We start from the raw sequence: 27,357 nt of genomic DNA on the forward strand, positions 1-27,357 counted from the left end.
TTACTGAAAATTGGCATAGTAAGTCTCCATTCTCATTGTTTTCTTCATGTAGTGAATATAGACTACCCCCTTCCCAATACAATTTAGACAACTCTGTGCATGCTGAATCTGGCAGCTAGGGTGCATGAGACAAATTTTTCTCGTTAGCACCTGGTTGCTTGCTGCTACTGCTGATACAGCTAGTAGCCACATTCAACTAGCCAGAAGCGGGCAAAGGTACTGCTCATACGTGAGTCAACTGCGCATGCCACGAGCCCGCTCGCAATTGCTCAATCGAACCTAATGAAAACAGCTGTGACGTCATGCTCGTAGAAAGCAGTTTATTGTTACAAAGTACTGCATAGTCTTTGTCCTAAGGCCTTTGACATATTTTTGCTGTTTGCAAATGCTTGTGCATGCATGATGTTTTGTTGTTGTAAATGGCGCATTTCCTTTCCAACGAAAGATTGTTTTCCCTTGTTTATGTTTTACTGCTGCAGTATTATTCTCAAGTAGCAGGATAGAGTAACATTCTTTGCTAGAGTATCAGTTCTTACCAGTCAAAATTACAAAAGTTTAACTGAAAACTAAAACAAGGAAAAATCCCCAGAATTCCGAAAAATTTCTGGGTTTTTCCCGGGTCGTATACACCCTGTTTGTCCATGTAAGGAGCACCTTCGACATAGTCCAGAATACGAAACCGTTGTTTAGATACTATTGCCACTCCCTTTGAAGTGTCTATCTCCTTAATCTTGTCCATGTTCTTGAGGTTAGTCCAAATATTTGATGTAGACCAATTGTATGTGCATGCTAAATCAGCAACGAAGGTTATTAAAATCTGCAAAAAAAAAAAAAAAAAAAAAAAAAAAAAAAAAAAAAAATGTGTGATCACAAGCTGCAATAAGATGGTAGCATAAAGAGTGCTAATCCCAGACTGCAGTACATACTAAATATGCCGCTGCCAATAATGAAAGGTGTTCATATAGTAGAACATTTCCCCCTCCGTACGCAAATGGCTGATGATGTCACATTAAATCATCGTCACTCATTATGCAAAACATCGCTCGTTAAGTGAGTCATTTTTTTACAATTTGTTTTGCTCGTTATGGGATTTGCTCATTATGGGAGGTGCTCATTAAGTGAAGTTCCACTGTATAAGGTTTATTTCACTGAATAGTTCAAGCGTTACCCTTGCACATAAACAGCAAATTTACTAGCTTACGTATTATTTTATAGAGTAAAAATAACGACACAGCACATATTACTTGAAGGCTTTACAAAATTGTGTACTGCCTTCCATAGATTTTAGATCTGATGGGAGCTTATTGAATAGCTGGAGGCCAATGCAGAATGCTCCCTTTTGACAGAGTTGTGTTAGTATGCAGGTTTGAGTTTCTTCTAGTATTATGCTTGTAAATCACTGCTCTTCTTAGGTCAGCATTTGATGGGCATTACGCATTTATTTTTCTTTCCTTAAGAATTTTAAAGTATTAAGAACATATAAGCAAGGCAGTGTAAGGATTTACAGCTTCCTGAAAATGGGTCTTCTAAAGTGTCTCTAGTTTACCTTCCATTAACGAGCCTCGTGGCTCTTGTCAAGGGCAGCTGGAGAATTTCCCCACAATATCTGATATGAGCCTGTATGTACGCACAGTAGGCACTCATTAATGTTTTCTGGCTAGCACGTTTGCAGGACACTGCCACAAAATTTACTTGTTCAAGAGTTAATGTTCAGGCTCAAGTCATCAATATATAGGAGTAGCAGAGGTCCCAATACTGAATCCTGAGGCACATCTTACTTACTAGTTTAACTACCTGATAGAATTCCAGCTTTGTTTGTTGGTGTAGAGAATACTGGCCTTCTGTGTGTGATTACTAAGGAATGATGCAATCCATTAATTTGAAAGTCCTCTGATACCATACTGTTAAATTTTTATCAGTAATATTTTGTGATCCTGTGCACCAAAAGCCTTTGACAGAACAGAAATATGCCCATAGTGGGTTGTTTTGTATCTAAATGAGCTAGTACTGTATTAATGCAGTCATACACAGACGTTTCTGTGGATTTGTTGTTTCTAGACACATTTTGAGATATAATGAGTATACATTGTTTGTCAATGAAGGCAATCAGTTTTTCTATAACTTTTTACATAATTTTTTCAAATACTGTGGAGAAAGAGGATGAAATTGTGATAAGCCTAGAGTTGTTCATGACTTTACTATCCGATTTTTTGAAAATAGGAATTACTTTCAACATTTTCAGTGACTCTGGGAGTATATAACTGCCTGGAAAGAACAGTCACAGAGGCGAGTTTGTGGTTCAGCAACAGTGTGTGTTCAGTTCCTGACAACAGTTTCCAGAACTCCATCAATGGCAATCGAATAAGAATTTTTCATTGCTCTGAGTGTTTTATCATCATCATCATCATCATCTTTAGTGACTGTAGTAGGCCTACTGAAAATTTATACAGTGCATGCATGATTTTCTGGTTTACTGGTTGATATTTTTAATCAGTCCATCAGCTATTGTTTATCTAGCCTCTCCATAAAGACTTACAAAATGGCCATTGTCATACTGGCTGGCTGGGTGCTTATTTGAAAGCAGAGCATTTCCATTACTTCAGACATTTTTTTGCTGGTCAATGCTAGCTGTCGTTTAATTGCATCAGACTAGCCACTGCAAAGAGAGAACTTTATTGAACTTAATGAGCAATTGTTAGTCCTCATCCTCTTTATGGTGGTGTTTTGTTGGTTGGTTCATGACAGGCATCACCATCAACCAGCTGTTTACTTGAATGAATGGCCACCAGCAAACTGTGCCCAAGAACAGAATTGATCACCCAGTGGCAGAACACACTGCTGAGCACAAAATGTTTGACTTTAATAGCTGCACAAGCTGCGACATCGTCACTAAAAAACACAGTGACCCATATATGTAATAAGTTTCCTTTAATTTACGTCTACGGCCACAATCTTTTCGATTTAACAGATCACTGGTTTCAGTCTTTAATGACCATCATCAGATCTGCAGCAAAAATGGGAAAAATATAAATACACTCGCAAACTGTATACAGCTTAGACTGCATTAATCGGATAATGTAGATCATTCACTGTTATGGAATTTTATCATTCTTTGCTTGCAACGAAGTACCGCAGGGTACGAGGGGCCCTCTGCCGGTCACGTTCCTCCAACTACTGCCCGCCTGTGCGGAATTCTAAAGTTAGCGCTAACAGAGGGCGCTGACTATGTGCAGAACTATATTTCCCTTCATTTGTGGTTCCTTTAGCGATTTGTTTTATGTTGTTTATATTACCCGGTGCAATATCAACCGTGTTTAATATTTATGTCATTGCCTAGAATATTGGCACTAGAGCATATGTCAATCACTGTTTTTTAACTCTTCGTCTTTTTAACAATATTACTTTTGCCATGTTCCTGTTTTTATTGCTTTTTATTACTGTAACACTTTTTATACTTTATAAGCTTATTACAGACTTGAACTATTGTACCCCCTTTTATTTTCGCTGTTTCAATTAATTATTGAAAACTAGTGTATGATGACATTAGCGACATCTGGTAAACTTACTACACAAACATCTTGTGGCCACTCTATGGCAGCTTGTTTTAAACAGTAGTTTTACTGACAACATGACTCATGCATGTGATGTGATTTATATGTATTTGACTATGCTGGTGCTGATTCCGCATTTAACAGTTGACTATGCCACTATGGCTGTAGTGCATTAGGACTTTGTTTTTATGAGACAGGTATGCTTCTTCACATTTAAAGCGCACAAATGTAAATTTTGTCAGTACTACTTTTCAATACGCTCTATGTATTGTTCTTAAGCTGTATACAGTTTGCGAGTGTATTTATACTTTTCCCATTTTTGCTGCAGGTCTGATGATGGTCATTAAAGTCCGAAACTGGTAATCTGTTAAACAGAAAAGATTGTGACCATAGACGTAAATTAAAGGAAACTTTTTTAATAGCTGCTTCACAACCTGTGCCATATGGATCCTTCCCACAACACCAGCTTCTATGAATCAGATAGAGGGGAGTTGTCATTACAACACAAACTTTAATCAAGTAATACTCCTGGCAGGAATCTCCAATAGCCCAATAGTGACCTCCACCTGTGGTCCAGGACCTGAACTTCATTTCATCCTGCATCCATACCTTCTTCCCTCTTCCTCTGTTCTCTCTCACCCTCCCAGCCCACTTCTCCACTTCATGATGTGCTGTGCACAACGTCCTTTGCCTGCAGCCTGAATGAGCTCACCTAACACTCTACTCCCCACCTCCTCCATTTATGCACTTCACTCAATACAACCCCTCACACCAGTCAAACTGCCCCCTAAGTCGACAAAATGTTGTCAGACTTAACAATGTAGCCATACAGGTGTGTGTGCGTGTGTGTGTGTGTGTGTGTGTGTGTGTGTGTGTGAGAGAGAGAGAGAGAGAGAGAGAGCGCACATGCAAGTACTCTAAAGCCCTGTCAAAGTATTTTTCAAAATGATAGAAGCATTCTGTCTTGATTTTTGTGCCTATCAATGACTCACTGCCTCTACTCCTAGAATTATTTACATTCCAATATATTAGGTATTAAAATTGCCAAGAAATGTACCGGAACAAAAGTGCATATTTTACAGTAATCAAATGAAAAACATGTTGCATCTGAACGAGAAAAATGACATTATTCTTACCTAGAGTCGTCCCCAAGCCATGGTGATTGAAGTTTACTACCACCAAACTTTGCCCCTGTTACAAGTTTGAACACTGTTACCGTTACTTGTTTTTGAGCCTCTGGTTCCATGTGGTATAGATTTCCAGAGTTTACAAACCATCTGCTAACTTTTAACCTGAAACCATCAAAAATATATTTCTGAAATAATGTTGCCATTCTGGTAATGATAAAAGTACCACTATTCAAAAAAAATCACAAGCTCAGTTAAACTGACTGACTCGCATTCGCTAAAGCTATACAAATGTCGGCAGCTGTGGCAAAGCTGGAAAAACTTTTAGACTATTAAAAATGTAGAATTATATACAACATATGAAAAGACAGAATTGTTGATAAGAAACGAAGCACAACAACACAGTCTGTAAAAAACAAATAACAATTAACAGTGTAGAAATTTAAATATACTGCAGACACTTTAATGTGGCCATATTGGGTGGGTTTTTTTGGACTGTGGTTGCATAAGAAACCAGCAGTGATCTGCCCTGTACTACCTCATCTACAACAGTGTCAACATCAGGTGGAAACTGTGTGGTAGATGTAAATGAATGCTTTGAGTACTATGCTTTGCTTTGAATTGTGCGTTGCCTGTTGTTATCTTTTCTTATTTTGAAGTGACTGAAGAGACTTGGTCTATCATAGGATTTGAGCATGAATCATAACACAAGAAAAGATCGGCGTTCTCTATGACCATAATGACAGTTCTGCTTTAGCAGAACAACAAAACTTGAGTGTAAATTGCCAGTTCTGAGGGAACAAAGCTGAACTTGTTTCCCTGCACCTCTTCTCTCCTCACTGTGGTACATATTCTTGTTTGTTTACTATCATGGTTACTGCCACATTACAGTGTCTGCACTGTACAAAGGGAATAAATTACAACAGGGCCACCAGTAATAGCATTACAGAAAAGGGAAAGAGTTGGGAACAGTTTATCAATTATATAAAATATCTACAACACAAAAATTGCACTTCAAATAATGTAATACTCATCTACTGCTATGAACTACAAAGACTGTATGCCATCAAATGAAACCCACTCAACATGAAACATTACTGCAGATCATGGTAGGATGTGGGGGGGGGGGGGGGGGGATAACAGTCTGAAGAAAATCAAATATCCTAAAAAGATTAGCAGAAAACACGAAATTTTATATGAATATTGAAATAAATCATCTTCTAATATAAAAATTACTTGTGCTTCTACAAAAATAATACAACAGCAGCATTGGTTTAAAGACGTATAGATTGTCATATCTGCAGAAGAATAAGCTGTCAGATCACTCCGAATGAAAAAGTTTTGGGAAAGGAAAAAATTGTTGACCGCCAAGATTTAAACTTGTTCATCATAGACACTGTTACATAAAGTTTCATTTTAATGCTCCAATTTGGGTGTAAACTATGTAAATAAATAAATAAACAAATAAAGGCACTGGAAAAAACATTTCAGAGGGGTCTTGAAAATGTAGAAAAAAAAAGAAGACATAAATTAACTATCTAAAGAACAAACAGGGGGAAATGGTAGAAATAAATAAAAAACAAGAGACAGAAAACAAAGACTACATTACAATTCAATTATGAATGAGTCAATAAGGAGAAAGCTGCATTTCAACAACACTAAAAATTCAACTACACTCCTGGAAATGGAAAAAAGAACACATTGACACCGGTGTGTCAGACCCACCATACTTGCTCCGGACACTGCGAGAGGGCTGTACAAGCAATGATCACACGCACGGCACAGCGGACACACCAGGAACCGCGGTGTTGGCCGTCGAATGGCGCTAGCTGCGCAGCATTTGTGCACCGCCGCCACCAGTTTGCCGTGGCATACGGAGCTCCATCGCAGTCTTTAACACTGGTAGCATGCCGCGACAGCGTGGACATGAACCGTATGTGCAGTTGACGGGCTTTGAGCGAGGGCATATAGTGGGCATGCGGGAGGCCGGGTGGACGTACCGCCGAATTGCTCAACACGTGGGGCGTGAGGTCTCCACAGTACATCGATGTTGTCGCCAGTGGTCGACGGAAGGTGCACGTGCCCGTCGACTTGGGACCGGACTGCAGCGACGCACGGATGCACGCCAAGACCGTAGGATCCTACGCAGTGCCGTAGGGGACCGCACCGCCACTTCCCAGCAAATTAGGGACACTGTTGCTCCTGGGGTATCGGCGAGGACCATTCGCAACCGTCTCCATGAAGCTGGGCTACGGTCCCGCACACCGTTAGGCCGTCTTCCGCTCACGCCCCAACATCATGCAGCCCGCCTCCAGTGGTGTCGCGACAGGCGTGAATGGAGGGACGAATGGAGACGTGTCGTCTTCAGCGATGAGAGTCGCTTCTGCCTTGGTGCCAATGATGGTCGTATGCGTGTTTGGCGCCGTGCAGGTGAGCGCCACAATCAGGACTGCATACGACCGAGGCACACAGGGCCAACACCCGGCATCATGGTGTGGGGAGCGATCTCCTACACTGGCCGTACACCACTGGTGATCGTCGAGGGGACACTGAATAGTGCACGGTACATCCAAACCGTCATCGAACCCATCGTTCTACCATTCCTAGACCGGCAAGGGAACTTGCTGTTCCAACAGGACAATGCACGTCCGCATGTATCCCGTGCCACCCAACGTGCTCTAGAAGGTGTAAGTCAACTACCCTGGCCAGCAAGATCTCCGGATCTGTCCCCCATTGAGCATGTTTGGGACTGGATGAAGAGTCGTCTCACGTGCTCTGCACGTCCAGCACGAACGCTGGTCCAACTGAGGCGCCAGGTGGAAATGGCATGGCAAGCCGTTCCACAGGACTACATCCAGCATCTCTACGATCGTCTCCATGGGAGAATAGCAGCCTGCATTGCTGCGAAAGGTGGATATACACTGTACTAGTGCCGACATTGTGCATGCTCTGTTGCCTGTGTCTATGTGCCTGTGATTCTGTCAGTGTGATCATGTGATGTATCTGACCCCGGGAATGTGTCAATAAAGTTTCCCCTTCCTGGGACAATGAATTCACGGTGTTCTTATTTCAATTTCCAGGAGTGTATTTGAGTTTTATGAAGAAGATTAGTTCCTTTTAGGAACTGCTTTAACAAATGCTTAATATTCTGCAATCCCTTCCTTGTCAATGAAGAAAAGAGGGTTTTACTGTCAAGATCAAGTGGACAAAGGACCTGAGAAAGCTTTTTAAGGGGAGGAGGACGTCAAACGGGCCAACTTGGAGCAGGAGAGGCACCACAGGACATTTTATTTTCTACTGTATGTACTTTTACAAATAAAGTCATAAAACTTTGTCGGCATGACCAGGAATTATGAATGAGTCCATAAGGAGAAAGCTGCATTTCAACAACACTAAAAATTCAACTATTTGAGTTTTATGAAGAAGATTAGTTCCTTTTAGGAACTGCTTTAACAAATGCTTAATATTCTGCAATCCCTTCCTTGTCAATGAAGAAAAGAGGGTTTTACTGTCAAGATCAAGTGGACAAAGGACCTGAAAAAGCTTTTTAAGGGGAGTAGGACATCAAGCGGGCCAACTTGGAGCAGGAGAGGCACCACAGGACATTTTATTTCCTACTGTATGTACTTTTACAAATAAAGTCATAAAACTTTGTCGGCATGACCAGGAAGGATTCAGGATTCACACTCATAGCAGTGGAAGTGCAAAAACTGTTACAAAATAATTTTTTTTTTAAATATGAAATTTCATCATTTTTTCACTTACTGTTGGCTGCATTTGTTGCTATAGGTACATTTTTCTTCACAAGAGAGATTCATTGATGAATTTTGCACAGCACACAAACCATACTTACAGGTGTATGAAACTCTAGAATTTTCCAAATCTATTAAAAACTGTGGTAAAAATTGAGATAATTAACTACAAAATTTGATTTTTTCTAAATATAAAGTTTAAAACATAACAGCTCATTCATTTTTTCATAAATTAAATAGATTCTAGAGTTTCAGACACCTGTAAGTATGGTTTGTGTGCTGTACAAAATTCATCAAACAGTCTCTCTTACTTATGAAGAAAAGTGTACCTATAGCAACAAATGCAGCCATAGTAAGTGAAAAAATGATAAAATTTCACATGTAAAAAAAATTATTTTGTTATGTTTTTGAACTTCCACTGCTGTTGTTGTTGTTGTTGTGGTCTTCAGTCCTGAGACTGGTTTGATGCAGCTCTCCATGCTACTCTATCCTGTGCAAGCTTCTTCACCTCCCAGTACCTACTGCAACCTACATCCTTCTGAATCTGCTTAGTGTATTGATCTCTTGGTCTCCCTCTACGATTTTTACCCTCCACGCTGCCCTCCAATGCTAAATTTGTGATCCCTTGATGCCTCAAAACATGTCCTACCAACCGATCCCTTCTTTTAGTCAAGTTGTGCCACAAACTTCTCTTCTCCCCAATCCTATTCAATACCTCCTCATTAGTTACGTGATCTACCCACCTTATCTTCAGCATTCTTCTGTAGCACCACATTTCGAAAGCTTCTATTCTCTTCTTGTCCAAACTAGTTATCGTCCATGTCTCACTTCCATACATGGCTACACTCCATACAAATACTTTAAGAAACGACTTCCTGACACCTAAATCTATACTCGATGTTAACAAATTTCTCTTCTTGAGAAACGCTTTCCTTGCCATTGCCAGTCTACATTTTATATCCTCTCTACTTCGACCATCATCGGTTATTTTACTCCCTAAATAGCAAAACTCCTTTACTACTTTAAGTGGCTCATTTCCTAATCTAATTCCCTCAGCATCACCCGACTTAATTTGACTACATTCCATTATCCTCGTTTTGCTTTTGTTGATGTTCATCTTATATCCTCCTTTCAAGACATTGTCCATTCCGTTCAACTGCTCTTCCAAGTCCTTTGCTGTCTCTGACAGAATTACAATGTCATCGGCGAACCTCAAAGTTTTTACTTCTTCTCCATGAATTTTAATACCTACTCCGAACTTTTCTTTTGTTTCCTTTACTGCTTGCTCAATATACAGATTGAATAACATCGGGGAGAGGCTACAACCCTGTCTCACTCCTTTCCCAACCACTGCTTCCCTTTCATGCCCCTCGACTCTTATAACTGCCATCTGGTTTCTGTACAAATTGTAAATACCCTTTCGCTCCCTGTATTTTACCCCTGCCACCTTCAGAATTTGAAAGAGAGTATTCCAGTCAACATTGTCAAAAGCTTTCTCTAAGTCTACAAATGCTAGAAACGTAGGTTTGCCTTTTCTTAATCTTTCTTCCAAGATAAGTCGTAAGGTCAGTATTGCCTCACGTGTTCCAACATTTCTACGGAATCCAAACTGATCTTCCCCGAGGTCGGCTTCTACCAGTTTTTCCATTCGTCTGTAAAGAATTCGCGTAAGTATTTTGCAGCTGTGACTTATTAAACTGATAGTTCGGTAATTTTCACATCTGTCAACACCTGCTTTCTTTGGGATTGGAATTAATATATTCTTCTTGAAGTCTGAGGGTATTTCACCTGTCTCATACATCGTGCTCACTAGATGGTAGAGTTTTGTGATGACTGGCTCTCCCGAGGCCATCAGTAGTTCTAGTGGAATGTTGTCTACTCCCGGGGCCTTGTTTCGACTCAGGTCTTTCAGTGCTCTGTCAAACTCTTCACACAGTATCTTATCTCCCATTTCGTCTTCATCTACATCCTCTTCCATTTCCATAATATTGTCCTCGAGTACATCTCCCTTGTATAAACCCTCTATATACTCCTTCCACCTTTCTGCCTTCCCTTCTTTGCTTAGAACTGGGTTTCCATCTGAGCTCTTGATATTCATACAAGTGGTTCTCTTCTCTCCAAAGGTCTCTTTAATTTTCCTGTAGGCAGTATCTATCTTACCCCTAGTGAGACAAGCCTCTACATCCTTACATTTGTCCTCTAGCCATCCCTGCTTAGCCATTTTGCACTTCCTGTCGATTTCATTTTTGAGACGTTTGTATTCCTTTTTGCCTGCTTCATTTACTGCATTTTTATATTTTCTCCTTTCATCAATTAAATTCAATATTTCTTCTGTTACCCAAGGATTTCTATTAGCCCTCGTCTTTTTACCTACTTGATCGTCTGCTGCCTTCACCACTTCATCCCTCAGAGCTACCCATTCGTCTTCTACTGTATTTCTTTCCCCCATTCCTGTCAATTGTCCCCTTATGCTCTCCCTGAAACTCTCTACAACCTCTGGTTCTTTCAGTTTATCCAGGTCCCATCTCCTTAAATTCCCACCTTTTTGCAGTTTCTTCAGTTTCAATCTGCAGTTCATAACCAATAGATTGTGGTCAGAATCCACATCTGCCCCAGGAAATGTCTTACAATTTAAAACCTGGTTCCTAAATCTCTGTCTTACCATTATATAATCTATCTGAAACCTGTCAGTATCTCCTGGCTTCTTCCATGTATACAGCCTCCTTTCATGATTCTTGAACCAAGTGTTAGCTATGATTAAGTTATGCTCTGTGCAAAATTCTACAAGGCGGCTTCCTCTTTCATTCCTTCCCCCCAATCCATATTCACCTACTATGTTTCCTTCTCTCCCTTTTCCTACTGACGAATTCCAGTCACCCATGACTATTAAATTTTCGTCTCCCTTCACTACCTGAATAATTTCTTTTATCTCGTCATACATTTCATCTATTTCTTCATCATCTGCAGAGCTAGTTGGCATATAAACTTGTACTACTGTAGTAGGCATGGGCTTTGTGTCTATCTTGGCCACAATAATGCGTTCACTATGCTGTTTGTAGTAGCTAACCCGCACTCCTATTTTTTTATTCATTATTAAACCTACTCCTGCATTACCCCTATTTGATTTTGTATTTATAACCCTGTAATCACCTGACCAAAAGTCTTGTTCCTCCTGCCACCGAACTTCACTAATTCCCACCATATCTAACTTTAACCTATCCATTTCCCTTTTCAAATTTTCTAACCTACCTGCCCGATTAAGTGATCTGACATTCCACGCTCCGATCCGTAGAACGCCAGTTTTCTTTCTCCCTACGAGTGTGAATTCTGAACCCTTCCTGGTCATGCTGACAAAGTATTTCTAGATTTCTGGAAAGCTTTTGACACCGTTCCTCACAAGCGACTTCTAATCAAGCTGCGGGCATATGGGGTATCATCTCAGTTGTGCGACTGGATTCGCGATTTCCTGTCAGGAAGGTCGCAGTTCGTAGTAATAGATGGCAAATCATCGAGTAAAACTGAAGTGATATCAGGTGTTCCCCAGGGAAGTGTCCTGGGACCTCTACTGTTCCTGATCTATATAAATGACCTGGGTGACAATCTGAGCAATTCTCTTAGGTTGTTCACAGATGATGATGTAATTTACTGTCTAGTAAGGTCATCTGACGACCAGTATCAGTTGCAAAGCGATTTAGAAAAGTGTGAGGTGATCCACATGAGTTCCAAAAGAAATCCGTTGGAATTCGATTACTCGATAAATAGTACAATTCTCAAGGCTGTCAATTCAACTAAGTACCTGGGTGTTAAAATTACGAACAACTTCAGTTGGAAAGATCACATAGATAATATTGTGGGGAAGGCGAGCCAAAGGTTGCGTTTCATTGGTAGGACACTTAGAAGATGCAACAAGTCCACTAAAGAGACAGCTTACACTACACTCATTCGTCCTCTGTTAGAATATTGCTGCGCGGTGTGGGATCCTTACCAGGTGGGATTGACGGAGGACATCGAAAGGGTGCAAAAAAGGGCAGCTCCTTTTGTATTATCACGTAATAGGGGAGACAGTGTGGCAGATATGATACGCGAATTGGGATGGAAGTCATTACAGCAAAGACGTTTTTCGTCGCGGCGAGATCTATTTACAAAATTTCAGTCACCAACTTTCTCTTCCGAATGCGAAAATATTTTGTTAAGCACAACCTAAATAGGTAGGAATGATCATCAAAATAAAATAAGAGAAATCAGAGCTCAAACAGAAAGGTTTAGGTGTTCGTTTTTCCCGCGCGCTGTTCGGGAGTGGAATGGTAGAGAGATAATATGATTGTGGTTCGACGAACCCTCTGCCAAGCACTTAAATGTGAATTGCAGAGTAGTCATGTAGATGTAGATGTAGATGTACTTGTAAAAGTATAGACAGTGGAAATTAAAATGTTTTGTGGTGCCTCTCCTGCTCCAAGTCGGCCCGTTTGATATCCTACCCCCCTTAAGGAAGCAAAATTTATAATATTTCTTTTCCACGAAATTATACATACAGACAGATGTTAATTTTTTTTATGTCAAATATAAATGCATCCTGATCAAGATGCCATAAAAAAACTGAGCTGCAAGTGTAGTTCAACAAAGAACATGAAGCTGAAAGGCCACTGTGTTATTGCAAGTCAGTGTTCCACCACATCCTGGCCGTGTGATCAAAAATCTGGAGAAAATTAACCGACTTCATTTTATGTAACAACACTGGCATATTTGTACAGATTGTTTGTGCTAATTATCAACTATACAACAGCTGGTCTTCTTACAAACTAATAACAGTCACTGATGAATGTTTATATGTTAATCACAAACTTCGGATTAATACCCCAAGTTTCTCAATATTTTAAAAATGAAAGCCGAATTTAAATTCAAAACCAGAATATTAGCCCCTAGACCATGCTCTATGAAGTGGACTCCGGCAGGCCTGTTGCCTAGCCACGTGTGCTCTCCAAATTGTGTTCACACTGTCTGGTGGCACTGCATTGTGTGTTCTCCAAACTGTGCTTGCTCCCACACTTGGCAACATTTGGAAGATCTACAAAATGTATTTAAAGTTTTATATCAGCTGCAAGAGTCACACTGCCTGCTGTAAGCATCATCTAACAGATATTGCTGGTGTGTGTGTTGTTTGGAGAAGACGGTGATCATCAGGACTTTAATGACAGTGATACAGAAACATCAAGAGGAAAAGGAGGTGTTGAAAAAGTGCTGACAGCTGTTCTACAACAACATGGTCTGTTAACTGTCATGCAGGTCAGAGTAAATATGCATTTACAGAGAGATCATGTGTAAGAATTCATTTTTCACGTCCTCCAAATCACTGGCATTTTAACATCTTTTTTTGATAACAGGTTGTTAACAATAATTAATGAGACGAACAAATATGCTGAGCAGTTAGTAAGTTCATATGTGTATACACTGAAACAATGATCATAGGTGCACAACCAACAACTGAGAATTGTATTCTTTGACCACAAAGAAAATGGATAGGATGTGACAGTTACTTTTGGGATAAAAAATGTTTACAAAATAGCTTATACAGAAAAAAGACAATGAGTCAATAGTAGCATTTACAACAATACGAGATGTGATCAAAAAGTAACGTGAATATTTCTTTTTCTTAAAGAATCTTTTATTTTTTCATCAACATCAACTTTGTCCCCTTCAAAGTAACCCCATCAGATTTAATACACTTGTTCCAATGCTTTTTCAACTCTTCGAAGCACTTCTGGAACTCACTTTTCATTATGGTGTACAGCTCCTTCAGGGATTCTGTTTTTATCTCATCAGTGGTGGAAAAACAACATCTATTCATGGTGCTCTTCAGCCTCAGGAATAGAAATTAGTAGCAGGGTCTGGCGAATACAGTGGCTGAGGCAACAAAACGGTTTTGCTTTTGGCTAAAAAATCATGAACAAGCACTGAGGTGTGATGCAATTTTCATGAGCAGTTTTGCCACAATTCTTGTCATTTTCTTCAGATTGCTTTACACAAATGGTACATAACTTCCACGTAGTATTCCTTATTGACTATACACCAATAAGGCAGAAACTCATGATGCACTATCCCACTGTAATCGAAGAAAACTGTGAGGAGAACCTTCACATGTGACCGAACTTGTTTAAGTTTTCAGTCTTGGCTCTTCTGGCAGTTTCCATTTGGCCTTGGTTTTGATGTCAAAGCCATAAATTGTCACCTGCTATAACATTCTTTAGAATGTTCTGGATTGTTGTTGACTTCATCCAGCAATTCCTGTGTGATTTCTAAGTGACATCATTTTTGGTCAAAACAAACTTTGCTGCTAAATATTTCATGCAAAATAATAATAATAATTTGCTTGTCATGAGCCAAAGGATATGCCGACATCATCAGTCTCTCTGACGGAGATTCTGTGGTTTCCAGAACCATTCTCTTTATTTTTCCACACTGTTGACAATAATTGATGTGCTAGGGCATCCAGGATGGTCATCATCTTCAATGGCTTCTCAACGCAAACTTTTTTTTTGCCAACAGCTACAGTCAGCAATTAGAATGTGGTGCTGCACTTTATTAAATTCTTCAAACAAAATTTAATGTGAATTCTTTGATCCATCTTTTTCAAAAGTAAAATTTCGCTGAGCACTTGAAAACACACACAATCTTTTCAATTGTCAACAATAAACTAAATAGTCCAAGCATCTGAAAATGTAAATATATAACTGGGGCACATGTACCTGCAAGATTTAAAAAATTAAAATCAGATGTATAAAGCCTACAAAATAAAAAAAATTCCCATTACTTTTTGATCACACCTCATAAGAGCGTGTTAAGATAAAATTAAACAATGGAAAATCCAGGACAGAATAATGACACAATATTACGAAATGGATAGATTGCTACTCATCTTACAGTGGAGAGGTTAAGTCACAGCACGCATGCACACGCACACGCGCGCGCGCACACACACACACACACACACACACACACACACACACAGAGCCACTGTCTCTGGCTGCCAAAGCTGGACCACGAGCAACTGTGCTTGATGGGAAAAGCATTCTGGATGGTGGGGGTAAGGAGGCAGCTGGGGAAGGGAGGGGGATAGTAGGGTAGGGGTTGGGGACAGTAAAGTGCTGCTTGTGGAAGCATACAGGGACGTGGTGGGGACAAGGTAAGGCAGCTAGGTGCCTCCCGACTGCGACTGCACCTAGCTGCCCTGCCCTGTTCCCAACAGTCCCTGTACGCTCTCACAAGCAGGACTCTATTGTTCTCCACCGCTATCCTTCCCCCTCCCTGACCCAGCCTCTTCCTTACACCACCACCCAGAATGCTTTCCCTATCATCAAGCACAGTTGCTCGTGGTCCAGCTTTGGCAGACAGAGATAGTGGTCGTGTGTGTGTGTGTGTGTGTGTGTGTGTGTGTGTGTGTGTGTGTTGTCTACTTTATTAGTCTACATTATAACACATGCTCATAGGCTTCATACTCTACATTTTGCTTCCAAGGTGGACTGCTCAAGGTGGCAAAGCAATAGAGATGTGTGATGATCCTCCATTCAAGTCATGGCAGTAAAATTTCTGTTTAACAACAAGAATTCAGCTGCTGAGATGGGAAGAGCAAATAGTTTAATATTGTCCACCATAAACTTGCAATATTTCATGAAGTACTATAGTGTTGTTGTTGTGGTCCTCAGTCCTGAGACTGGTTTGATGCAGCTCTCCATGCTACTCTATCCTGTGCAAGCTTCTTCATCTCCCAGTACGTACTGCAACTTACATCCTTCTGAATCTGCTTAGTGTATTGATCTCTTGGTCTCCCTCTACGATTTTTACCCTCCACGCTGCCCTCCAATGCTAAATTTGTGATCCCTTGATGCCTCAAAACATGTCCTACCAACCGATCCCTTCTTCTAGTCAAGTTGTGCCACAAACTTCTCCTCTACCCAATCCTATTCAATACCTCCTCATTAGTTACGTGATCTACCCACCTTATCTTCAGCATTCTTCTGTAGCACCACATTTCGAAAGCTTCTATTCTCTTCTTGTCCAAACTGGTTATCGTCCATGTTTCACTTCCGTACATGGCTACACTCCATACAAATACTTACAGAAACGACTTCCTGACACTTAAATCTATACTCGATGTTAACAAATTTCTCTTCTTCAGAAACGATTTCCTTGCCATTGCCAGTCTACATTTTATATCCTCTCTACTTCAACCATCATCAGTTATTTTACTCCCTAAATAGCAAAACTCCTTTACTACTTTAAGTGTCTCATTTCCTAATCTAATTCCCTCAGCATCACCCGATTTAATTTGACTACATTCCATTATCCTCGTTTTGCTTTTGTTGATGTTCATCTTATATTCTCCTTTCAAGACACTGTCCATTCCGTTCAACTGCTCTTCCAAGTCCTTTGCTGTCTCTGACAGAATTACAATGTCATCGGCGAACCTCAAAGTTTTTATTTCTTCTCCATGGATTTTAATACCTACTCCGAATTTTTCTTTTGTTTCCTTTACTGCTTGCTCAATATACAGATTGAATAACATCGGGGAGAGGCTACAATCCTGTCTCACTCCTTTCCCAACCACCGCTTCCCTTTCATGCCCCTCGACTCTTATAACTGCCATCTGGTTTCTGTACAAATTGTAAATACCCTTTCGCTCCTTGTATTTTACCCCTGCCACCTTCAGAATTTGAAAGAGAGTATTCCAGTCAACATTGTCAAAAGCTTTCTCTAAGTCTACAAATGCTAGAAACATAGGTTTGCCTTTTCTTAATCTTTCTTCTAAGATAAGTCGTAAGGTTAGTATTGCCTCACGTGTTCCAACATTTCTACAGAATCCAAACTGATCTTCCCCGAGGTCCGCTTCTACCAGATCTTCCATTCGTCTGTAAAGAATTCGCGTTAGTATTTTGCAGCTGTGACTTATTAAACTGATAGTTCAGTAATTTTCACATCTGTCAACACCTGCTTTCTTTGGGATTGGAATTATTATATTCTTCTTGAAGTCTGTGGGTATTTCGCCTGTCTCATACATCTTGCTCACCAGATGGTAGAGTTTTGTCAGGACTGGCTCTCCCAAGGCCGCCAGTAGTTCCAATGGAATGTTGTCTACTCCGGGGGCCTTGTTTCGATTCAGGTCTTTCAGTGCTCTGTCAAACTCTTCACGCAGTATCGTATCTCCCATTTCATCTTCATCTACATCTTCTTCCATTTCCATAATATTGTCCTCAAGTACATCGCCCTTGTATAAACCCTCTATATACTCCTTCCACCTTTCTGCCTTCCCTTCTTTGCTTAGAACTGGGTTGCCATCTGAGCTCTTGATATTCATACAAGTGGTTCTCTTCTCTCCAAAGGTCTCTCTAATTTTCCTGTAGGCAGTATCTATCTTACCCCTAGTGAGATAAGCCTCTACATCCTTACATTTGTCCTCTAGCCATCCCTGCTTAGCCATTTTGCACTTCCTGTCGATTTCATTTTTGAGACGTTTGTATTCCTTTTTGCCCGCTTCATTTACTGCATTTTTATATTTTCTCCTTTCATCAATTAAATTCAATATTTCTTCTGTTACCCAAGGATTTCTATTAGCCCTCGTCTTTTTACCTACTTGATCGTCTGCTGCCTTCACTACTTCATCCCTCAGAGCTACCCATTCTTCTTCTACTGTATTTCTTTCCCCCATTCCTGTCAATTGTTCCCTTATGCTCTCCCTGAAACTCTCTACAACCTCTGGTTCTTTCAGTTTATCCAGGTCCCATCTCCTTAAATTCCCACCTTTTTGCAAATTTCTTCATTTTCAATCTGCAGTTCATAACCAATAGATTGTGGTCAGAAACCACATCTGCCCCTGGAAATGTCTTACAATTTAAAACCTGGTCTCTAAATCTCTGTCTTACCATTATATAATCTATCTGATACCTTTTAGTATCTCCAGGATTCTTCCAGGTATACAACCTTCTTTTATGATTCTTGAACCAAGTGTTAGCTATGATTAAGTTATGCTCTGTGCAAAATTCTATAAGGCGGCTTCCTTTTTCATTTCTTCCCCCCAATCCATATTCACCTACTATGTTTCCTTCTCTCCCTTTTCCTACTGACGAATTCCAGTCACCCATGACTATTAAATTTTCGTCTCCCTTCACTACCTGAATAATTTCTTTTATCTCGTCATACATTTCATCAATTTCTTCATCATCTGCAGAGCTAGTTGGCATATAAACTTGTACTACTGTAGTAGGCATGGGCTTTGTGTCTATCTTGGCCACAATAATGCGTTCACTATGCTGTTTGTAGTAGCTAACCCGCACTCCTATTTTTTTATTCATTATTAAACCTACTCCTGCATTACCCCTATTTGATTTTGTATTTATAACCCTGTAATCACCTGACCAAAAGTCTTGTTCCTCCTGCCACCGAACTTCACTAATTCCCACTATATCTAACTTTAACCTATCCATTTCCCTTTTTAAATTTTCTAACCTACCTGCCCGATTAAGGGATCTGACATTCCACGCTCCGATCCATAGAAGGCCAGTTTTCTTTCTCCTGATAACGACGTCCTCCTGAGTAGTCCCCACCCGGAGATCCGAATGGGGGACTATTTTACCTCCGGAATATTTTACCCAAGAGGACGCCATCATCATTTAATCATACAGTAAAGCTGCATGTCCTCGGGAAAAATTATGGCTGTAGTTTCCCCTTGCTTTCAGCCGTTCGCAGTACCAGCACAGCAAGGCCGTTTTGGTTAATGTTACAAGGCCAGATCAGTCAATCATCCAGACTGTTGCCCCTGCAACTACTGAAAAGGCTGCTGCCCCCCTTCAGGAACCACATGTTTGTCTGGCCTCTCAACAGATACCCCTCCGTTGTGGTTGCACCTACGGTACGACCATCTGTATCGCCGAGGCATGCAAGCCTCCACACCAATGGCAAGGTCCATGGGGGCATAAATCACTTAATGGTGACCAACATTTAGAATGTTTATTTTAACTTTAGCAGCTCTATTTGCCCCCCCCCCCCCCATTTTTTTCTTGAGAAGCGCAGCAGTTTTGTTAGTGAAACACCCCAATTCTTCCAAACATAATAATAATAAGAAGAAAAATACTACCATGTTTAACATGCACACAGTGTCTTCATTTTCATTATTATGTAACTGAACAACTGACGGATAAGATAGAACCCGTATCATCCATCAACAATAATTACTTGAAAGAAATCATATCAAATTTTTTTTCAGTACTGACGATGATAATGTTCACCTTTATCATTTGTCACACGACCTCCATCAAATCAAAGTTTTCCATTTTAATGGTTATGCAGCTTAAGATGTGATATGATGTGAACAACAACACTAACAAAATATTTTTATTACAAATAGTGCCCACAGTAGAAACTGTCACTACCTGTCCAGAGAGAGTTGCAAAGGTAATGGCCATTCCCACAGGAGGTAACCAGCATTTTGATCCCAGCCTCTTAAAGTCAAAACCTTGTCTCCACTTACTGTCACCACAGCAGACCCATCCACACCCAAAAAGTGGATATCACCTTGTCCACCCTTCTCCAGAACTTGTCGCCATAAAATTTGACCTAAAAAAGGACCAATGCATATTAATGTACTAAAAAGCACATTTACCACTGAGTATAGTTTATCATGACACACGTAAGTGAACAAACCTGATTTTGAGTTCAGTGCAGCAACAACATTTTCCTCTGTAGCTACAAATATTCTCCTAAGAGACAAATTCACATCAAATTCTGCAAACTTCAGCTTCCCAACGTATGACTGTTTCCTGCAACATACAATTAGTTGAATGGCATGACACACTGCCTCTTAATCAGCCTGAAGGTGTAAAATACCTAACGAATCATCATCAATTAATAATGTTATTTCAACTAAAGCTTACTCTCTAAATAATTAGTGACTGCCAAGTCTTATCCTTGACACAAGTGAAAAACCTTCTATAGCTAAGACTAATGTACCTACAACGGGAGTGCTGTGTAAGGGACATGACAACTAAAATCTCTGAACCATGCCCAATTACCTCAAAGATACTGAAGGACGAGAAAAATAGTCAAATAATACACAACATTCAATACTGGTACAACTAATCTTTAGGGAGAAACACTAGGAATTTGGCATGTATCACAACCACTACTTTTTCTCTCACACACGCAGACCTATTACTGCAAGCTGCAGCACTTTCCATTCCTTGCCTTTCTCCAACATTTTTTTTCTGTATGATGAGTTTCTGCTGATGTCTAATAGTTCTTCTCAATCACTTGACCTTACATCCAGTCATTATTGATTCTGAAGCATAATTCATTATGCAGACCATAACCTTCAAATGCCTCAGACTATTTCTTTTATTACTCATGACTGTCCTTAATTACTATCTTTTCTCATTTTTCCATTTTTTATACCTTTCTATGCCTTGTCTTTCCAGTTCGGTCCACATATACTTGTATATCTTCCTCTGGAGCCACATTTGAGGGTTTCTGAATGCTGCTCTATGCAGCGTCGATGGCGAGCCATGATATCTGTTTTACCTTCTTATCCAAAAACTGACCACCTCTAAAGCTGAGTGATCAGCACGCCAGAATGCCAAGTGAGGGGCCCAGATTCAAATCACGGCATGGTCAGAGATTTTCTCCTCTTGGGGACTGGGTGTTGCGTTGTCTTCATCATCACTTCATCTTCGTTTAAACATATGTTGCCCAAGTGGCCTCAACTAAAAGCACTTGCACCAGATGACCAGCATCCCCGATGGGAGACCATAGCCACATGCACATTTCATTTCATCCAAAAACTCACAAAATGTATTTTGTATATAGAAAAATTTACAACTACTATTCCGGTTTTCACTTTTCCTTCTACATTTACAGTTATATTATGCAAACCACCATGAGGTGCCATGCAGAGGGTATGTCCCATTGTATCAGTTATTAGGGTTTCTTCCTGTTCCACTCATGTCTGGAGTGCAGGAAGAATTGCTGCCTGAATGCCTATGGGCATGCAGTAATTATTCTGATCTCATCCTCATGATCTCTATGTGAGTGATATAGAGGAGATTGTAGTATATTCCTGGAATTATCATTTAAAGCTGGTTCCTGCAACTTTATCTCAGGATAGTTTATCTCTGTCTTCAAGAGTCTGCCAGTTCAGTTCATTCAGTATGTCTATGACTCTCTCCCACAGATTAAGCAAACCTTTGACCATTCGTGCAGCCCTTCTCTGTATAGTTCAAAATCCCGTTACTCCTGTCTCGCATGGGCTCCGCACACTTGAGCAATATTCTAAAACTGGTTGCATGAGTAATTTGTACGCAATCTCCTTTGTAGGTCGATTGTACTTCCCCAGTATTCTACCAAATAACTGAAGTTTACCACTTGCTTTACCATGACAGAGCCTATGTGATCATTCCATTTCATACCCCTACCAAGTGTTACATGCCGATATTTGTACCAATTAGCCGATTACAACAGTGACTCATTGATATTGTAGTCATACAATACTATGTTTTTACATTTTGTGAGGTGCAAAGTTTTGCATTTCTGAACATTTAGACTGAGTTTCCAATATCTGCACTACTTTGAAATCTTATCAAGATCTCACTGAATATTTATGCAGCTTCTTTCAGATAGTACTTCATTATAGATAACTATATCATGTGCAGAAAGCCTGGTTTTACTATTAATATTGTCTGCAAGCTCATTAATATGCATGAACAGCAAGGGACCCAATGCACTTCCCTGGAGCATGCCCGAAATTACTTCTATATCTGAAGATGACTGTCCATCCAAATCATCTTCATGTCTCGTAACTATTTATTTTGCACTCTAATACTTACACTTGTTGTCCTCCTACACATTTTACCTCCAAATTAAAACACTTATTTTCTCAGTTACCATTGTTCTTGGCTTTTTACATTTATTTTCATAACACATTGTTCACGGCTGTTCTTCAATTCCTCCCAACTCGTACCAATTCTCTTCTCACCTTCAGATAAAAATGCTCTATCATCAGAAAACCATCTGTTGCTATTCTCCTTTCATTTTAAAGATAGTTATTTATTGTTTCATCCAGATAAATGTTCAACAATGTCTTTGATTCACACTTCAGCCAATTCCCTCTTTTATTTATTTTACAATTTCAGCCTCCAAGCAAACAAATTCTGCAACTGTGCCACTAGCACAAAAACTAACCTGAATTACAATGAAGCTAGTTCCTGAGAGGTCAAGACACTAACAGCTCAGGTAATTTTCAGAAAAGCTGTTGGATTCACACAGAAACCATTGATATGTTGGTGGAACACGTACTGCACGAAATTTAGGCAAATATAATTCTTGGTAAACTATACTTTTTTCACTATTAATTAATATTCTTCCAATTACAGGAAAGTTTTCTTAAAGAAAAGGCAAAGAGAAAAGAAACTCATCATCTGAGAGATAACAGTGCTTATTTAATATTGTGTGTCACTTCATCACATATTTATGTCTTTGAATCTTGCCATAAAGCTAATTTCTACTGTAAGTTCAACAATAATTTTGTAATATACTCAAAATAAAAATCACTGGCTTCAGTGCCAAAGGTGACGAAAAATGGTGAATTCTAAGGCTCTCCTTAGAGCAATTTTTCATTACCCAAATTGAACATTAACAGACAAGTACTAAAGATGAATCTTTTGAGACAAAGCTCTTGTATTGCTCAACTGATTAAAACAACAGTTTTCAAGGTTTATTTCCACACTTATGCAGAAAGATTTAATGCCTTTTATTGAAATCACACGTTTCAGCAATAAGATCAGAATTCTTGGCAATAAAAAGAACAAACTTGTGACAATACTGTTGGGCACTTAGCAGGTTGGTAGTAAGTTTTACACCCCAGGGTAGTACCCTCAGAGGACACTAAAAATTTGTCCAAGTTCTACCTTCACAGCTCCTGGAAGCCAAACCGCCTGTGACCTTTAGATTGCCAGCTAGGCAGAAATGCGGAGCGATTTACGGTAGACATAAAGACATGATTGAAGCCGAGAGATACCATCCCACTAGTGACAAAGCAGAGTGTTGTAAGAAGGCATAGATACAATCCAACAATAACCATTCATGTGCCAAACCATTCGAAAAGAGTGTGTGAAAGGTGAAGTAGGGAAAGTCTGAAGTCACTAGGAGAGCTGACAGAGAAAGAAAATCATGACATGATGTCATACCCATCCTCACCTCCGTAGGGTGCACAGAAAGTGCCAGCAAAAGTACCCCACCCTTCTTAACAAATGTCCAATTACTGAGTGCTAATTGCAGACTGCTCAGAGTAGTCTCAGCCCTTGAGTCAGTTGCAGCTATCCAGTGATAAGGGGGGCTATGGAGGTTGATCCTTAGCACAACTAGCTGTCTTCGATCATCTATGGAGACATGAGTCCAGCTGAAAGGATGCTGCTGCTGCTGCTGCTGCTGCTGCTGCTGCTGCAGGGCCAACTTCCGAGGCGACATTGATGGAGCGTGGAGGCTGCGATCACCCTGCAGGTATGCTGGTGCTGCTCATTCTGTTTTTGATGCTGACACTGATGCTGCCAACTCCTGTCTCCTAAATGGGGGCTGAAACTGATTCCTGCAAGCCAGTGAGCACTTCATGCAGATCTGGAGGCATGACTCCTGAGTGCAAATCTTCAAAGTCAATGAGAGCACTTTGGAATCAATACACAGAGCCGGAGGCCACTGGTGTCCATGGGTTGACGGATGATACATAACATAACAGCTGCCACCCAATGCTTTGCTGTATGGGCGGAACTGCAAGCTGAGTGCATACTGATCCTCTTCTGCTGATGAGGGCGCTGCTCTGCCGGCCCGGCTGTGGTGTGGTGCTTTGGAAGACAATACTGTATTACTGCTTAGGTTGGTTGGTTTGTGGGATCAAAGGGACCAGACTGCGACGGTCATCGGTCCCTTTTGCCAAATACTAAAAACACCCACAGAGAATAAAAACGATTAAAAGAATAGATCACAGATGACACAGAACAAAAGAAACTTAGACAAAGACCAGACAAAACGAACTAAAATCACACAGAGTGTGATGGTGGTTGGCCGACCATAGAAATAAAAAAGGAAAAGCCAACCACTTAGAAACACATTAAAAAATCAGTTTAAAACCGTAGGCCAAAGGCCAGAATCAACACAAAACAATAAAATAAAACACAAACACTCAAATTAAATGATAAGAACCCCCTGCCCGAATAAAACGTAAAACTAAGTCAGCCATAGCAGAGTCATCTGTTAAAAGGGCAGGGAGCGTGTCAGGCAGTGCGAACGACTGCCTGAGCACAGCTAAAAGTGGACAGTCCAATAAACTGTGGACCACTGTCAAAACGGAGCCGCAGCGACATAAAGGTGGGTCCCCGTGTCGCAATAGGTGGCCGTGCGTCATCCATGTGTGCCCAATGCGCAGCCGGCAGAGGACAACAGACTCCTTGCGAGAGACCCGTAAGGAGGAGCTCCACACACCGGTAGCCTCCTTGATGGCCCGAAGTTTGTTTCGTGAAGGCAAGGCGTGCTATTCAGTGTCCCAAAGGTGCAAAATTTTGCTGCGTAGAAACGCTCGCAAATCTGTCTCCGGGACGCCAATGTCCAGAGATGGTGTACTGGTCGCCTCTTTCGCCAGGCGGTCAACATTCTCATTGCCGGGTATCCCAAAAATGGCCTGGGGTCCACACGAAGACCACAGAGCGGCCGCAACGCGCAAGAGTATGCAGGGACTCATGGCTAGCCAGCACCAGACGAGAACGAGGAAAACACTGGTCGAGAGCTCGTAAACCGCTCAGGGAATCGCTACAGATAACGAAGGACTCACCTGAGCAGGAGCGGATATACTCTAGGGCTCGAAAGATGGCGACCAGCTCAGGAGTGTAAACGCTGCAGCCAGCCGGCAAGGAACGTTGGTTGGTTGGATGGTTTGGGGGATTAAAGGGACCAGACTGCGACGGTCATCGGTCCCTTTTTCCAAAAAATTAAAACCACCCAAAGAGAATAAAAACGAACAGCAGGAAAGACGTCAGACGACACAGGACAAGAAATACTCCTACAGAGATCAGACAAAACAAATTAAAATCACACAGAGTGTGACGGTGGTTGGCCGACCATAGAGATAAAAAGGAAAAGCCAACCACTGAGAACACATTAAAAACTCAGCGTAAAATCGTAGGCCAATGGCCAGAATCAACACAAAAGAACAGAACAAACACTCAGAGTAAACGATAAAAACCCCCTGCCCGAATAAAACGTAAAACTAAGCCAGCCATAACAGGGTCATCAGATAAAAGGGCAGGGAGCGTATCAGGCAGCGCAAATGTCTGCCTGACCACAGCTAAAAGGGGGCAGGCCAACAAAATGTGGGCCACTGTCAAAGCCGCCCCGCAGCGACATAGAGGAGGGTCCTCCCGGCGCAGTAAATAACTGTGTGTCAGCCGGGAGTGGCCAATGCGGAGCCGACAAAGGACGACTGAGTCCCTGCGGTTGGCTCGCATGGATGACCACCACACAGTCGTCGTCTCCTTAATGGCACGGAGTTTATTGGGCGTGATCCGATCGCGCCATTCAGCGTCCCAAAGCGCAAAAACTTTTCGGCGGAGGACTGCCCGCAAATCAGTCTCTGGGAGGCCAACATCCAGAGATGTTTTACTCGTGGCCTCTTTCGCCAGGCGGTCAACATGTTCATTGCCCGGGATACCGACATGACCGGGGGTCCACACAAAGACCACAGAGCGGCCGCAACGGGCAAGAGTATGCAGGGACTCTTGGATAGCCATCACCAAACGAGAACGAGGGAAACACTGGTCGAGAGCTCGTAAACCGCTCAGGGAATCGCTACAGATAACGAACGACTCACCTGAGCAGGAGCGGATATACTCTAGGGCACGAAAGATGGCGACCAGCTCAGCAGTGTAAACGCTGCAGCCATCCTGCAAGGAACATTGTTCGGAATGGTCTCCTAGAGTGAGCGCATACCCGACACGACCAGCAACCATCGAACCGTCAGTGTAAACAATGCCAGAGCCCTGATACGAGGCCAGGATGGAATAAAAGCGGCGGCGGAAGACCTCTGGAGGGACTGAGTCCTTCGGGCCCTGTGCCAAGTTGAGCCGAAGGCAAGGGCGAGGAACACAGCACGGGGGTGTATGCAAAGTGGCCCGGAAAGGAGGTGGAACAGTGAAAACCCGAAGCCCGGAGAGAAGCTGTTTGACGTGGACCGTGATTGTACAACCAGACCGGGGCCGACGTTCTGGCAGATGGACGACCGATTGCGGGAACAGGAGACGATAGTTTGGATGCCCGGGCAAGCTTAAAACATGGGCAGCATAAGCGGCCAGCAAACGTTGGCGCCGTAACCGCAGGGGAGGGTCACCTGCCTGCACTAGTATGCTGTCCACAGGGCTGGTCCGGAAGGCACCAGTGGCAAGGCGTATAGCGCTGTGGAGGATTGGGTCCAGCACCCGCAACGCAGATGGGGATGCTGAGCCATAAGTCAGGCTCCCATAATCCAGACGAGACTGGATTAACGCCTGGTAGAGCCGTAACAGGGTAGATCAGTCGGCGCCCCAGCGGGTGTGGCTCAAGCATCTCAGAGCATTTAGATGCCTCCAACATGCCTGTTTAAGCTGCCGAATATGAGGCAGCCAAGTCAACCGGGCATCATAAACGACACCCAAAAACCTGTGGGTCTCCACCACAGCAAGAAGTTCGTTGTCAAGATAAAGCCGTGGCTCTGGATGGACCGATCGGCACTGGCAGAAATGCATAACGCGGGTCTTGGCAGCCGAAAACTGAAAACCATGCGCTACAGCCCAAGACTGCGCCTTGCGGATTGCGCCCTGTAGCTGACGTTCAGCAGCTGCAATGCCAATAGAGCTGTAGTAAAGGCAG

The 27,357-nt window shown here is 41.6% G+C and overlaps 1 protein-coding gene across 2 annotated transcripts in view; it reads right to left on the reverse strand.

Annotated features, from left to right (window-relative positions):
• LOC126253178 (ER membrane protein complex subunit 1) overlaps positions 1-27,357 on the reverse strand; it is a 142,891-nt gene that overhangs the window by 97,955 nt on the left and 17,579 nt on the right. For both annotated transcript variants that reach the window (XM_049954350.1, XM_049954342.1), the window contains exons 2-4: positions 20,122-20,237; positions 19,851-20,034; positions 4,688-4,843 (exon numbers count right to left, since the gene is read on the reverse strand). In XM_049954350.1, coding sequence (XP_049810307.1) covers positions 4,688-4,843; positions 19,851-20,034; positions 20,122-20,237 — 456 coding nt within the window. The remainder of the gene's footprint in view (positions 1-4,687; positions 4,844-19,850; positions 20,035-20,121; positions 20,238-27,357) is intronic.

The sequence above is a fragment of the Schistocerca nitens genome, chromosome 1 (genome assembly GCF_023898315.1).
Source record: "Schistocerca nitens isolate TAMUIC-IGC-003100 chromosome 1, iqSchNite1.1, whole genome shotgun sequence".
Taxonomy (NCBI): domain Eukaryota; kingdom Metazoa; phylum Arthropoda; class Insecta; order Orthoptera; family Acrididae; genus Schistocerca; species Schistocerca nitens.